The sequence below is a fragment of the Scylla paramamosain genome, unplaced genomic scaffold (genome assembly GCF_035594125.1).
Source record: "Scylla paramamosain isolate STU-SP2022 unplaced genomic scaffold, ASM3559412v1 Contig1, whole genome shotgun sequence".
Classification (NCBI taxonomy): domain Eukaryota; kingdom Metazoa; phylum Arthropoda; class Malacostraca; order Decapoda; family Portunidae; genus Scylla; species Scylla paramamosain.
Genome location: NW_026973666.1, coordinates 4,940,001 through 4,955,000, shown reverse-complemented (window position 1 = coordinate 4,955,000; position 15,000 = coordinate 4,940,001). Strand labels below are relative to the sequence as shown.

Sequence of the window (15,000 nt, the reverse complement as noted above, 5' to 3'; positions counted from 1 at the left end):
CTGCTGAGGTCCTTCCAGAGGGTACAGCAGCGTCTGGTGAGGGAGCTGGAGAAGAAATTTAGCGGCAAGCATGTTGTTGTTATTGCTCAGCGTCGAATCCTTGCCAAGCCTACCAGGAAGATGAAGAATCCACCTAAGCAAAAGAGGCCTAGGAGGTGAATCTGAGTGTCTGGGAGGGTGCGGTCTGGTGTGAGTGTGTTGTGGGGTGTTTGTGGCGGTGTTGGGGCGGTTACGTGTGTTTGGGAGTGTCAGGGTGTGTTTGTGAGGGTGTGGTCTGGTGTGAGTGTGTTGTGGGGTGGCTACGTGTGTTTGGGAGTGTCAGGGTGTCTTTGTGAGGGTGCGGTGTGGTGTGAGTGTGTTGTGGGGTGTTTGTGGCGGTGTTGGGGTGGCTACGTGTGTTTGGGAGTGTCAGGGTGTCTTTGTGAGGGTGCGGTCTGGTGTGAGTGTGTTGTGGGGTGTTTGTGGCGGTGTTGGGGGCGGTTACGTGTGTTTGGGAGTGTCAGGGTGTCTTTGTGAGGGTGTGTGTGTTTGTGTGGGTGTATTTGAGTGCTTGTGGTTGTGTGGGGTGGCTGTGTGTGTTTGAGAGTGTCAGGGTGTGTTGGGGTGTTTGTGAGGGTATTGGGGTGGCTGTGTGTGTGTTTGGGAGGTTGTGGGGTGTCTGTGTATGTTTGGGAGGGCATATTAGGGTGTTCAGGAAGGTATAACTCAAAACAAACCTACCTAACTTATCGTCACCATACCACACCTTACGGAACCTAACCTAACCTGACCCCCAACAGCCGTACCCTGACCTGCGTGCACGACAACATTCTGGAGGACCTCGTGTTCCCGGCGGAGATCGTGGGCAAGAGAATCCGAGTGAGGCTGGACGGTTCGCGGCTCATCAAAGTTCACCTCGACAAGGCCCAGCAGACCAACATTGAACACAAGGTTAGGAGCCAGCGATTGCGTTAAATATTCCGTTTAAGCTTGAAAAATTTACGTACGAGAGGGATGGGCAGGAATTCGATCTCGGGCAGGGTGGTGGATGACTGCAGTGGACTCAGTAATCAGGTTTTTAGTGCCGAGTCATTAGGGGGGGTTGTTATTAGACGGATTAGACGATAGGTGAAAGTAAGCAAGGTTTGGGGTAGGCAGTTTTCCTTGTTCAATTGTTTAATGTTATTGTTTTTTATTAATTTATTTTTATGCTTGCAAATTAAGAAGTATCTAAGCCACCTGTACAATTCAACAAAGACCTCTATTACCTTCCAAACACACTGAAAAGACCTCAACCACAAATTATAAGCCAATTAACTAAACAAGACCCAAGACAGACCCTCCCACAGACCCATACGACCCAACAAAGACCTCTACTACAAATTATAAGCCAATTAACTAAACAAGACCCAAGATAGACCCTCCCACAGACCCATACGACCCAACAAAGACCTCAACCACAAATTATAAGCCAACTAACTAAACAAGACCCAAGATAGACCCTCCCACAGACCCATACGTCCCAACAAAGACCTCTATTACCTTCCAAACACACTGAAAAGACCTCAACCACAAATTATAAGCCAATTAACTAAACAAGACCCAAGATAGACCCTCCCACAGACCCATACGACCCAACAAAGACCTCTATTACCTTCCAAACACACTGAAAAGACCTCTACCACAATTTTTAAGCTGTTATCATGATGAAAACTTTGTGCCATGATTCTGTGATTGTAAACTCTAAGAAGACCTGAAAACTCCCTTAGCCCCGCCCACCAGTCTGCTACAGTTAACCCTTTGTAATTAATGTTCTCTCTGTCTCTCTCTCTCTCTCTGATAACAGGTGGACACGTTCGCTGCTGTCTACAAGAAGCTGACAGGCAAGGAGGTCAGCTTTGAGTTCCGAGACACATATTTGTAAAGGTTTTCAATGCCTCAGATTAAATGAAAAAAGTGATGCTATGTTTTCAAGTTCTTTTATTTGCCTTTCATTAATTGCAGTGTGTGTGAAGAGACTATGTATGTAAGTAGATGTGTTTTGGGGTCCTGTGTGTGTGTGTGTGTGTGTGTGTGTGTGTGTGTGTGTGTACAAGCTGTGACATCTTATGGGCGAAGGGCAACAAAAATCCAATAAAAAAAAATGCCCACTGAAATGGCAGTCCCATAAAAGGGTCAAAGCAGTGGTCAAAAATTGATGAATAAGTGTCTTGAAACCTCCCTCTTGAAGGAATTCAAGTCGTAGGAAATACAGAAGCAGGCAGGGAGTTCCAGAGTTTACTAGAGAAAGGAATAAATGATTTGAGAATACTGGTTAACTCTTGTGTTAGAGAGGTGGCCAGAATAGGGGTAAGAGAAAGTCTTGTGCAGCCAGGCCGCGGAAGGAGGGGAGGCATGCAGTTAGCAAGATCAGAAGAGCAGTTAGCATGAAAATAGCGGTAAAAGACAGCTAGATATGCAACATTGCGGCGGTGAGAGAGAGGCCGAAGACAGTCAGTTAGAGGAGAGGAGATGAGACGAAAAGTTTTTGATTCCACCCTGTCTAGAACAGCAGTATGAGTGGAACCCCCCCAGACATGTGAAGCATACTCCATACATGGACGGATGAGGCCCTTGTACAGAGTTAGCAGCTGGGGGTGAGAAAAACTGGCGGAGACGTCTCAGAACACCTAACTTCATAGAAGCTGTTTTAGCTAGAGATGAGATGTGAAGTTTCCAGTTCAGATTATAAGTAAAGGACAGACCGAGGATGTTCAGTGTAGAAGAGGGGGACAGTTGAGTGTCATTGAAGAAGAGGGGATAGTTGTCTGGAAGGTTGTGTCGAGTTGATAGATGGAGGAATTGAGTTTTTGAAGCATTGAACAATACCAAGTTTGCTCTGCCCCAATCAGAAATTTTAGAAAGATCAGAAGTCAAGCGTTCTGTGGCTTCCCTGCGTGATATGTTTACCTCCTGAAGGGTTGGACGTCTATGAAAAGACGTGGAAAAGTGTAGGGTGGTATCATCAGCGTAGGAGTGGATAGGACAAGAAGTTTGGTTTTGGTGCTACATAACATAAGGAAACAAAATATACGTGTTATTAATTAAAATCGCTAAGGACATGAGGTGGTTATATAATAGAAAACGAGACATTTCAAGGGGTCACTATGCAGATGAGCACCCTGACAGCTCCACTACCACCACCACCACCTCGGTCACAAATATTAAGTCTAGTATTTCATTAAAACAAACAGGAAAAGAAGGAAGCTGTTACCAGAATAAATGAACTAACTCAACATTTCCAGTTTAAATTAGATGAGGCTCCCCTACATAACGCCATTACAATATATACGCCCTTTAATGGCTACACAAGTTACGCTACTCATACAACAGAAAACGAGATTTACCCGAATACCAGAAAGTAACGCTTATATTAGCAGCGCTACTACTTGAAGACCTCCCCTTATTAGATCACAGCCGCCAGCACACCACCTGCCTGAGCCGCGCCGCCACCAGTTGCCTGAAGGTGGCGCCACAAAGGATGTACAGGAGAAAGTTTACAGAGGTGTGGCTGTAGTGGAGGCACTCAAAAACCTCCTGCAGCGGAATAAGGGCCTGGGTCTCCTGCATGGCGTCATCCGTGGGTGCCTCCGCTTGGTAATGGAGCAACACGTACATCTTCACTACGTGCCTGCAAGGGATTAAGTTCTACTGCAAGAGTGGAAAGGGAACAATAACCTGTAGTGTAGATTATATGGAGTGTCTACCCACCTTGGTAAATTCATAATGATAAAAATAGTGGAGATGAGAAGCAGCATCTTGGTGGTGTTGTGGTTGGCACCCCTGCGCTGTGGCGGGCTGTGGCAGACGCTGTGGTGGTTCTCCCTCTGAGTCTTCACGTTACAGAAGCGTTTTCTCACAATGCTCTGCTCTGTGGTGGTGGTGGTGGTGGTCGTGGTCTTGGTGTGCCTCCGATGGTCTGCGATAACTATGGTTTCCAGTTTCACACTCCCGTCTGCTTGTTTTCTGTCCGTTTTCAATGTTCTGTTTTCATGTTTTCTAGATGGATAATTGGACTGTGAATGGTTTCTAAATTTTTCTTCTATATTTTTTCCCTTGGTGACGAGAAATCGGTTTTCCTTGTGGCTCTGGTTTCTAATAGTCTCGTTTTCTTTCCCATCTCTTCTGGCCGCGAGAAACCGGTGGTGATGTTCTCTATGGTGTTTAATAATGCGATTTTCAACTTTATTTCTCGTCACAGCGATTACGAAATGCTTGTGTTTGGTCTTCTGGTTTCTAATAACCCTTTCCTTCCCATTTTTCGTGTCGGTGAGAAAAAACTGATCATCTGGGTTTCTAATATCGTTCTCACTTGCTTTACTGATGAAAAACTTGTTGGTATCTTTAGTTTTCGCCTTAGGAATGAGAAACTGATAGCTCTGGTTTTTAATACCGTCGTTTTCTTCATTATTTCTCGAGTTTTCTCTTTGGCTGTCTTTTAAATTATCGTGCAGCTCAAATATAATCTCATTTTCTTCACCTTTTCTCCCATCATCTCTCTGACTATCATCTTTGCCTCTTCTGTAGAAAACTCTGCCTTCTTTATCTCCTCTCTGGTTTTCACTGCGACCGTCACGTTTTCTAGACCCCGTGGCTTTGAGAGAACATGTCGCAGCCTCATCTGACAGAAAATGGGACTCGATATCACAAGTAGCTGGAGGGGAGAGAAAAGACCCGTGCTTTTTGCTTATCTTTCTCTCGTCTAAAGCATTCAAGGACAGCGTGGAGTGACTGCGAGGAGATGGAGGGGTGGAGTGAGTAGTGGAGTGGGTGATATTGTCTGAAGGAGTGGATGAGGAAGAAGTGGAGTTGTTTTTCTCTCTCTTGGCTTGGTGTGTTCGGCGCCGCGCGGGACGTGGGCAGGGCGAGGCTCTCTGTCTCATGTTGTTTCGCTGTCAATGAGGCAGAGGGAGGGGAAAAGTGAGAAATTGTAAGAAATAATGAGGGATAATGAGAAATAAGTAAAATGGAAGACTTGTAGGCCTATCCAACTGAGATACGGAAGGAAACAATGAGATATAGGGAGAAATTGTAAGATATAACGAGAAATTGCGAGAAATAGTGAGAGATAACGAGAAATAACTGGCAATAAGTCAAAAATACATTACACCACCACCATCACCACCAGCTCACCGCGGATAGCTGCCATATGATAACTCCATTCATGATGACAATGAGGAGAAACGGCAGCACCACCATCACCACCGCGTTCACCACCATGAAGGCTGTCATCACCTCCTGATATTGCACCCCGCAGAAGTTGAACTGTAGAGAGAGAGAGAGAGAGAGAGAGAGAGAGAGAGAGGCTATAGTTTTTGTTACGCCTGAGTTGAGTTACACACACACACACACACACACACACAAGAATAAATAAATAAATAAAATAAAATAAAACAAAGATGTAGATAGGCGAATAGAAAAATAAATAAATAAATGAGTAAATAAACAGCCAAATAAATAAATAAATAAGCGAAAATTAAATGAAAGAAAAAAAACGATAAAACTCTCTCTCTCTCTCTCTCTCCGTACCGTATCTATCTTGCTGATAGTGACAAGCAGGTACAGATTACACAATGAGGTGAACAGTACCACGCCTAGGATGGTACACTTGGCTCTCCGCACGGTACACAGCGCCCGCCTCTGCAAGGGATACCGTACCGCAATGCACCGTTCCGTGGTATAAGCGACGGTGAGCCTGGGGACGGTACGGTGATTGATAGATAGATAAATAAATAAATAAATACAAAAAAAAAAAAAAAAAACAGAAAATTAACTGCAAAAAAGGGTTGATAGACATAAAAGAAGAAAAGAAATAAAGATAGATAAACATAGATAAATAGATACACAGACATTTATAAACAGATAAACTAACAAATTATAAACAAATATTCTTATAACGTATCCCCTCTCTCTCTCTCTCTCTCTCTCTCTCTTACCAGGTAGCAAGTGTAGTGTGAGCAGCATATAGGTAATTCACAACCTTGCACCCAACCGCTGTGTCTAAAATAGCAAGGCGTACAGCTGGGAAAGACTCATTGTGAAAGGCCCATCTAAACAGCAATAACAACACGAACAAGGTATCAGACGCTGACATGGCCGACAGGAAACACGAGGTGCCACGTCGGTTCAGCCTCGTCTTCAGAAACACGTCCAGGCTCATTATATTCCCAACCAAACCTGTGATGGGGATGTGAGAAGGAATAAATTAATTTTTTGTTTATTTTTTCGTGGTATTTGTCAGTATTGGGTGCTTTTACTCCTTACATTTGTGAGATAGGTTACGTCTGCTCTGAATGGCTGATTTCAAATGGCACCGAGATATGCAGCGTAAATAATACAATAATTCAAAAGAAAACGAGGGAAATAAATTAGATAACACGGTGACAAAGAAAACGATTAAATAAATTAGATAACACGGTAAGACTCAAAGAAAACGTGAAAATTCATTAGATAGCATAGGGACACTTAAAGAAACACGATAAAATACACTAGATAGATATAGAGATGAAAAAAAAAAGAAAAAAAGAAAAAATAATAATAAACAAACCAATGAATAAACAAATAAACAAATAAATAAGACTAACCAATGACAAAATAAACATAATTGAAAACTAACACAGCCTAACCTAACCTGGCACAACAAAACACACTTGTACTTACCGACCAGAGCAATAAATGGGATATAAAAGATATACAGGAAATCAGCCAGTACGTTTTCTGTGATAGATGGAGAGGGGGGACTGGTAAAAAACGTAATTGTAGTAGTAGCTGGAGTAGTAATGGTTGAAGAGGTGAGATGGTGCATTGTAGTAGTAGTAGTAGTAGTAGTAGTAGTAGTAGTAGTAGTAGTAGTAGTAGTGGTGGTAGTAGTTATGATGTCCTCTCTCTCTCGTGGCTCGTGAAGAAGTGAAGTTTGAAAGGATTATTGAAAAGGAAGGAAAGGAGGGAGTGACGTCAGAGAGAGAGAGAGAGAGAGAGAGAGAGAGAGAGAGAGAGAGAGAGAGAGAGAGAGAGAGAGAGAGAGAGAGAGAGAGAGAAATTATAAACATTTTCGTATCACCTATATTTTCTCATCCTTTGCATCTCTCTCTCTCTCTCTCTCTCTCTCTCTCTCTCTCCTCCTTCATCTTTCTCTTCCCAACACCACCACCACCACCACCACTACTACTACTACTACTACTACTATCCAATGGCCACACAAACTTCACAAAAACAAATTGCAAAAAGGTTTATTCCCGCACACAGACATGAACGTACGTGAACCAACGAACGCACGTACATACACACTTACATAGATACGTACACAATGCAAGTACGTACACACAACTTGGGCAGCGGTTAATGCGTACACAAACGTACACAAAGGCACTGGCTGTGTGTGTGTGTGTGTGTGTGTGTGTGTGTGTGTGTGTGTGTGTGTGTGTGTGTGTGTGTGTGAGAGAGAGAGAGAGAGAGAGAGAGAGAGAGAGAGAGAGAGAGAGAGAGAGAGAGAGAGAGAGAGAGAGAGAGAGAGAGAGAGAGAGAGAGAGAGAGAGAGAGAGAGAGAGATAAATAAATAAGATTATCAGTAATATCTCTCTCTCTCTCTCTCTCCAAAACAAATTTACAAGTTATTTATCATAAAAGTTACTGATTGAGAGAGAGAGAGAGAGAGAGAGAGAGAGAGAGAGAGAGAGAGAGAGAGAGAGAGAGAGAGAGAGAGAGAGAGAGAGAGAGAGAGAGAGAGAGAGAGTAATGTACCACCACCACCACTACCCTACTTTTTCAATCAATTTGTCTGCGTATTGATAACATATGAAAGGAGCAATGATTGGTGGTGGTGGTGGTGGTGGTGGTGGTGGTGGTAATGTTGAAAGATGTCTGCACACACAAACACACACACACACATACATACATACATACACACATACATACATACATACATACATACACACACATAGCAATAATATTAAGTATGAAATGAGTTTACAAAAGCATTGAAAGACGGCGTCGTTATTACAATCATCATCATCATCATCATCATCATCATTATCCAAACAGATCCAAATTAAACAAAAATAAAATAAAATAAAATAAAAACAAGAAAATAAATAACATAAACTTATTTTTTTCATAGTATATAATTTTTTGACTTGCTTATTCATCACTAATTAAATCGTTGCTTTTTTTTTTAAATATATATAATTCCGTTTACAAAATATTCAGCTTTGTCAACGGGTTCACTTAAAAAACACCAATAATTTACTAGCAATACTTCAACTACTACTACTACTACTACTACTACTACTACTACTACTACTACTACTACTGATAACTGAAATTTAATAGCCTAATAACACATTTCAAAACCAATAATATAATAATAATAATAATAATAATAATAATAATAATAATAATAATAATAACAATAATAACAACAATATATACGATACCAGTATGAAAATAAAAACAATTCATTATTAATTCTATTTTTTCTTATTTTCTTTAAGTTTGTCAGCGTAAAAATGTTCATTAAAAGCCACCTTAATTTCGTTTATCATTAATAAAAATTACAAAACGATTACATATTTAAAATTACTATTGATTCTCTCTCTCTCTCTCTCTCTCTCTCTCTCTCTCTCGTATAAAATTAAATTAAATTATTTTTTATATATATACACATCACATTTCTTTTATTTATTTTCTCTTATTATCTGTTTCCTCTTGTTCCCTTCTTTATCATTCTTGTTTTGATTATTATATCTTATTTATGACATATTTAGTTTTTTTTTGGTCTGTTATTCATCATCACTATTACTATTCAATTCATATATTTTTTTTTATCACCTGACTCAATCTCTATTTATTTTTCATCAATTTTAATATAATTCAAATTTCTGCTTGTGTACATTTTTTTTTTCGTTTTTTTTTCTCATAATTTTTCCTCTACTGTGTCAATTTTCAGTTTTTTTCTTCCATTTCAGTCTTCTTACTTCACAAATTCGTAGGCTGTAATTAGAAAGTTTATTTAGTGACGATGGTTCATGATTTACAGTGTGTTTAGGTAATGTCCAACGTGTTCACCGCCTCACTGACATATCACAGGCTGCACGGCTCCCCTCGCCTCACCAACTGTTCGCCGTGTTTGTTGTGCGCTACACTTACTGCTGCCGCTACCTGAAATGCTCACACGCCCGCTACACGCACTCTCGCTCTGCACGTCACTTATTCCTCGAGACTGTCACGTCCATACTCCACACCTAAGGCCGTAGTGTGCGTGTGCGTGTGCGTGTGTGTGCGTGTGCGTGTGCTACTTTGCCTCTGCCAGCACGTCCATGTCGTCCCTGCAGCGCGGCACGTAGAGCGGCACACACACGTGCTCCCAGATGTCCTGCGGGTATGGCTGCTCGGTGCCCCAGCGGCCCGTCTCCAGGTCGTAACACTCGATGACGCCCGTGGCTCGGTCAAAGGTGGCGTCAGAGTGGAAGCCGCCCACCACGTACAGCCTGCCGCCCACCACCAGGATGCCGGCGTGGTAGCGGGGCGTGGGCACGCGCGTCACCACGCTCCAAGTGTCCGTGCGCGGATCATAACAGTCCACGGTGTCCGCCAGCACGCGCGTGTTGCCCGCCTCCTCCTCGTACCAGCCACCGCACACGTACAGGCGCCCTGCGTGTGTCACGCAGGCGTGGTCTGCCCGCGGCGTGAGCATGGGCGCACGGGGCAGCCAGGCAGCGGCGGCGGGGCTGTAGGCGTAGCAGGAGGCCAGCACGCGCTCCCCCTCCAGGCCCCCCGCCACGTACAGCAGCCCCTCCAGCGTCGCCGCACCGTGCTGCGCCCGCGCCCCGGCCAGCCCCGCCACGGGCGTCCAGGTGTCCGTGGCGGGGTTGTACGCCTCGCACAGGCTCTCGTCCTCCGCGGCGCCGTCGTCCGCCGCCTCGCTGGCGCCGCCCACGGCATAGAGCAGGCCGGCCAGCACGGTGAGGGAGAAGCGGCACCTCTCGCGGTGCATGGGCGCCATGGTGGTCCACTTGTTGTGGTGCGGGTTGTAGCGGAAGCCGAAGGGGTGGATGTTCTCCTGCAGGGCCTGGTTGAAGCAGCCGCCGATCACGTACAGCTGGTTGGCTAGCACCGCCGTGCCGTAGTTACACTGCTCCACGTGCGGGATGGTGGTGAGGTGACGCCAGCGCCCCGCGGAGGCTAGGTAGTACGTGATCTCGTTGGTGATGCCGCCAATGCTGAAGCCCCCCACCTTCACCACCGCCAGCTCCAGCCCGCGGGAGTTGACCAGGCCCGTGGGGGGCGCCGGGGGCCCGCGCCCCACCCCCAGGGCCCGCTGCACAGCACGCAGGGGTTCGGCCAGGCCAGGCAGGCGGGCCGCGTGCTCCAGCACGGGCGTGGGCACCTCGTGCAGATTGAGGGCGCGCAGGAGTGCCGGCGCATGGCGCGCACGCTCGGCGGGGCAGTGCGCCAGCCAGCCCGCCACGGTGAGCAGCACCTGGCCCTCGCTGCAGTCCACGGGGTAGTCGCAGGACAACAAGTGCAGCAGCTGCACCACCGTCAGCCGCTGGAAGTCCGCCATCTTGCCCAGCTTGTGCAGATGTGAGCTCATGAAGGCGTACACGCGGCGCCGCAGGCCGTGCAGGGAGTACGTCTCTGCGATGGTGGCCACGTCCACACAGTTGTCCAGGTCCAGCTGTGCCTGCAACACCCGCCGCTGTCACCAACACTACCCTACCACCGCTACACTACACCGCTATACGCCACGCCAACACTACCTACACCCACCACACTGTACACTACACTACACTACACTACAGCCCACCCACTGCTACCCACACACCCCTGGCAGCCACTGACCTGCAGGTAGTTGGAGCACGCCTCCACCACAGTGAGGACCTGCACGTGCGCTGCTGCTGCCAGCACGTCCTGCACGTTGGCCAGGTTGAGGGACAGCCTGCTGGTGTAGGCGTACTCCAGCAGGCAGTGCAGGCCCGCGGCGCTCACACCGTTCAGGCGGATCTCCGCCTGGCCCCGCTCCCGCATCTCGTCCGTGAACATGGCGCGGAAGTAGTCACTGCAGGATGCCAGCACTACGCGGTGCGCCTGCAAGTGTGTGCCAGAGAGAAAGAGAGAGAGAGAGAGAGAGAGAGAGAGAGAGAAATAGTGCCGTGAAACACATACAATATTATACTTTATAATCATCAAAGCTTTCACACAACAGCCATTTTCTCGGTTTGTTACCCTTGGCAAGTCGACCACACACACACACACACACACACTCACCGTGAAGGCCTGCCCGCCAGCCAGCAGAGTGACATCCAGCAGCAGACCCTTACACCTCAGAGCATTGAGACCGTACAGGAGCGTGCCCGTGTGTGAGGGATGCTCCAGCTGTACGGCATTCAGAGGCCTGGGTGCTCCTCCTCCTCCTCCTCCTACACTGCTAGAACTGCTGCCCCCTCCCCCTCCCCCTCCTCCTCCTCCACCTCCTCCTCCGCCACCGCCGCCGCCGCCTCCCTCGCCGCGTCCTCCTGTCCTCGTCATCTTCACTGCATAGTCTGAGAAAGGAAAGTGGAGGCTGATTAAATATGAGGTGTATATCGTAACTACTACTACTACTACTACTACTACTACTACCGCCGCTGCTGTGTAAATCTTTCTCACGGCGTAACAAAATAATGACAATAATAATAATGCTGATTTGATTTTGTAACTGGGAGAGAGAGAGAGAGAGAGAGAGAGAGAGAGAGAGAGAGAGAGAGAGAGAGAGAGAGAGAGAGAGAGAGAGAGAGAGAGAGAGAGAGAGAGAGAGAGAGAGAGAGAGAGAGAGAGACGAAATAATGTCCACTGCAAAATATATAGGCTGTCACGCTAGCAACAAACAAACACACACACACACACACACACTCACACGCGCAGACTTACACCACAACCACCACCACAACACAAGCATACATACACACACACTTATAAGACTCAGTGGTGGAAATAGCCATGTGGTTGGAAGGTGAAGTTATGTGGATGGTTGAGTGTGGCTGAGGGAGGTTAAGGGAGGCTGGGTGAGGGTCAGTGTGGTATAGAGAGAAATTTAAGAGATGGGAAGGTCGTCTGTTTTGTTCACCAGATTTCTCCGTTCCTAAATTAACAGTGGTGATGGTGGTGGTACTACTACTACTACTACTACTACTACTACTACTACTACTACTACTACTACTTCTAACATGCTCTAGTAATGATATAGCACAGATAAGCAACACACACACACACACACACACACACACACACACGCGCACGATGATCTCAAGGTTAACACAAATAAACAAAGAATCAGCTGTGGTCATTCTCTCTCTCTCTCTCTCTCTCTCTCTCTCTCTCTCTCTCTCTCTGCCCACACTAAAGTAAAATATCTGGTATTTCCTGAATTCCTGACTGTCCTCACACACACACACAAACACACACACACACACACACATACAAGCACACACATGCACGCACACGGGTTAGAGAAACATACATACATACATAGACAATTCCAAATACACACACACACACACACACACACACTGACAGACAGATTGAAACACACATTATTTATCTTTGTTGACATAAACACACCACAATTCAACGAAAAAACAACAATACACTTACAACATTCACAATAAACCCGGCATAACACAATGACACACACACACACACACACACACACACACACACACGTACACACTCACCAGCACCTTAAAAAAGAAAAGAAAAAATAAACAAAAAACGGAGAGGGAGAAAGATAGAGACCTTGAAAAACAAGCGTACGTACCAGTCTGTCTGTCCACTTCCTTCCCCTGTCTTTGTCCACGCTCCAACTTAAGCCTCAATTTCTCGCTTATAATAAGTCCCACTGATATCACCTTCAGTCTGCAGTTAGTTGTAAGTGTTATCTATAAGCGCATGGATTTTGTGAGGTGTAGGTGCTGGGGAAGTGGGTGAAATGTGCAATTGAGTGTAGAGGTGTAAAGGTGGTGGCGACGCGCGGTGTGTGACCATCCCCGTCTCTCTCCTCGTTACGACTGCCAACTTGCAAGACTCAAGCGAGAGTGAAGAGAAAGAAGGCCGCAGTGGGTAACCTTAGCAACGCCACCTGATTGCGCTCTCTCTCTCTCTCTCTCTCCTACGCTTCCTCTTTCTTCCTCCTCCTTCTGCCTCTTTATTTTTCTTCCTCCTCCTCCTCCTTCTCCTTCCTCTTTCTTCCTCCTTCTCCATATTTCATCTACCTCCTCCGCATCGTAAGAATAATCACAAAAAATAAATAAACAAATAAACAAGAAACTAACCCTTTTATCACAATACACACGAACTGGCTGCACTGAAAATATTATAGAAACTTTATAAGCGCCCGTAAGACACACAAGAAAATCAACTACAGATTAGAGGGAGTGAGGAAGAAGTTAACATATTAAGAGTGACTGGTAATGAAAAAAATATACCATGCTGAACTGTTATGTTATGTTATATTAAACCTGCTGGGAGTAACAGGTCTTAAGGGGTGTTACACAGAAGGCCAACAGACTATTTTACTAGGGCTGATGGGGCTAGAAGAGAGAGAGAGAGAGAGAGAGAGAGAGAGAGAGAGAGAGAGAGAGAGAGAGAGAGAGAGAGAGAGAGAGAGAGAGTGAGAGAGAGAGTGAGAGTGAGAGTGTGTGAATGTGTGTGTGTGAGTGTGTATGTGTGTCTGGGCCTTTCCTAACTAGAAAAAAATATGGAAAAGGAGGAGGAAAAAGGAAGAGAGAGGAGGAGGAGGAGGAGGAGGAGGAGGAGGAGGAGGAGGAATACAAAGGAAAGCCAGACAGCAACTGCCTCCCCTTGTGTCTGTCCAGCTACATGACAGACAACAGGAAGAAGTGAAGAACAGGTAGATATATTTATAGGAAGAAATTTAACCTAACAGGAACAAGTGAAGAACAGGTAGATATATTTATAGGAAGAAATGTAACCAGTCTATCATTTAGCCAAGACAGGGCCACACAACACACAGAGATGCTGAACTATATATGAAAACAACACATTTTCTTACCTCACACACAGACAATAGTGTGGTGGTGGTGGTAGTAGTGGTGGTGGTGGTGGTGGTGGTGGTGTGGTGGTGTGGCTATGTTACCACCGCCACCACCACAACCACAGCCTCGGCCAGACCCACCCAGCAGTCCACCCTCAGCCAGCAAGTTCGCGTGACCCACACACACACGTACACACACACACATGCATAAGGGTGCGCTGGAAAAGGAAGATTTCTGAAAGATAAGAAGAAAATTATCTTGTTATTTGGTATGTATGTGTGCTCTCTCTCTCTCTCTCTCTCTCTCTCTCTCTCTCTCTCTCTCTCTCTCTCTCTCTCTCTCACAGACTCCATTACCAGCCACCTACCAAAACATCTAATTAACTTAACCTAACCACCATACACTAAGGCTCTCTCTCTCTTTACGCAGTCATTAAAAATATATTTGTTGCCATTATTGTACACCAGGTTGTGAAGATGAAAGGCTGAGGAGGTGGAGCAAGGTGGAACAGTGGCTGGTGAGAGTGGAGATGCTTACAAATGATGAACCCAAGACTAATGAAACTTGTAGTGCTTGTGTTCTGCGGCTCAAAACACTCCCAGACCAATTTTTACTGATCTAAATAACAAACTGACCCAATTACTAACAAACTAACAAGCTAACCTAACCTAACCTAACCTAACCTAACCTAACCTAACTTAACCTAACCTAACTTAACCTAACTTAACCTAACTAACCTAACCTAACTTAACCTAACCTAACTTAACCTAACCTAACTTAACCTAACCTAACTTAACCTAACCTAACCAACCTAACCTAACTAACCTAACCTAACCTAACTAACCTAACCTAACTTAACCTAACCTAACTAACGTAACCTAACCTAACCTAACTTAACCTAACCTAACTTAACCTAACCTAACCTAACAACCTAACCTAACCTAACTTAACC

The 15,000-nt window shown here is 45.5% G+C and overlaps 3 protein-coding genes and 1 long non-coding RNA gene across 6 annotated transcripts in view; 1 reads left to right on the top strand and 3 right to left on the bottom strand.

Moving 5' to 3' along the window:
* Positions 1 to 1,948, top strand: part of LOC135095757 (small ribosomal subunit protein eS7-like) — a 3,596-nt gene extending 1,648 nt beyond the window's left edge. The window contains exons 3-5 of the mRNA XM_063996838.1: positions 1 to 155; positions 780 to 930; positions 1,826 to 1,948. The exon at positions 1 to 155 is cut by the window's left edge and continues 27 nt beyond it. Coding sequence (XP_063852908.1) covers positions 1 to 155; positions 780 to 930; positions 1,826 to 1,903 — 384 coding nt within the window. The 3' untranslated portion in view covers positions 1,904 to 1,948. The remainder of the gene's footprint in view (positions 156 to 779; positions 931 to 1,825) is intronic.
* Positions 1,481 to 1,675, bottom strand: LOC135095759 (uncharacterized). Its single transcript, XR_010264482.1, has 2 exons — positions 1,544 to 1,675; positions 1,481 to 1,512 (listed from the first exon to the last, which is right to left on the bottom strand). It is a non-coding gene; the product is annotated as an uncharacterized LOC135095759 (long non-coding RNA).
* A 1,302-nt stretch (positions 1,949 to 3,250) lies between the features above and the next one.
* On the bottom strand, positions 3,251 to 7,125 carry LOC135095754 (uncharacterized). 2 transcript variants are annotated; one of them, XM_063996832.1, is made up of 6 exons: positions 6,679 to 7,125; positions 5,955 to 6,195; positions 5,548 to 5,713; positions 5,152 to 5,283; positions 3,730 to 4,910; positions 3,251 to 3,649 (listed from the first exon to the last, which is right to left on the bottom strand). In XM_063996832.1, the coding sequence occupies exons 1-6, from the start codon at positions 6,821 to 6,823 to the stop codon at positions 3,430 to 3,432; spliced, it is 2,085 nt and encodes a 694-aa protein (XP_063852902.1). In that variant the 5' UTR covers positions 6,824 to 7,125; the 3' UTR covers positions 3,251 to 3,429. The 2 variants fall into 2 exon arrangements, with proteins under 2 accessions (XP_063852902.1, XP_063852904.1); XM_063996834.1 differs by having other exon boundaries at positions 3,507 to 3,666.
* A 104-nt stretch (positions 7,126 to 7,229) lies between these two features.
* The window catches only part of LOC135095755 (kelch-like protein 26), a 9,784-nt gene continuing 2,013 nt past the window's right edge, over positions 7,230 to 15,000 (bottom strand). The window contains exons 2-5 of one of the 2 annotated variants that reach the window (XM_063996835.1): positions 14,066 to 14,282; positions 11,284 to 11,558; positions 10,858 to 11,103; positions 7,230 to 10,699 (exon numbers count right to left, since the gene is read on the bottom strand). In XM_063996835.1, coding sequence (XP_063852905.1) covers positions 9,308 to 10,699; positions 10,858 to 11,103; positions 11,284 to 11,544 — 1,899 coding nt within the window. In that variant the 5' untranslated portion in view covers positions 11,545 to 11,558; positions 14,066 to 14,282 and the 3' untranslated portion in view covers positions 7,230 to 9,307. Of the gene's footprint in view, positions 10,700 to 10,857; positions 11,104 to 11,283; positions 11,559 to 12,811; positions 13,054 to 14,065; positions 14,283 to 15,000 lie in introns of those variants that run through there. The other variant, XM_063996836.1, reaches the window with a different exon arrangement.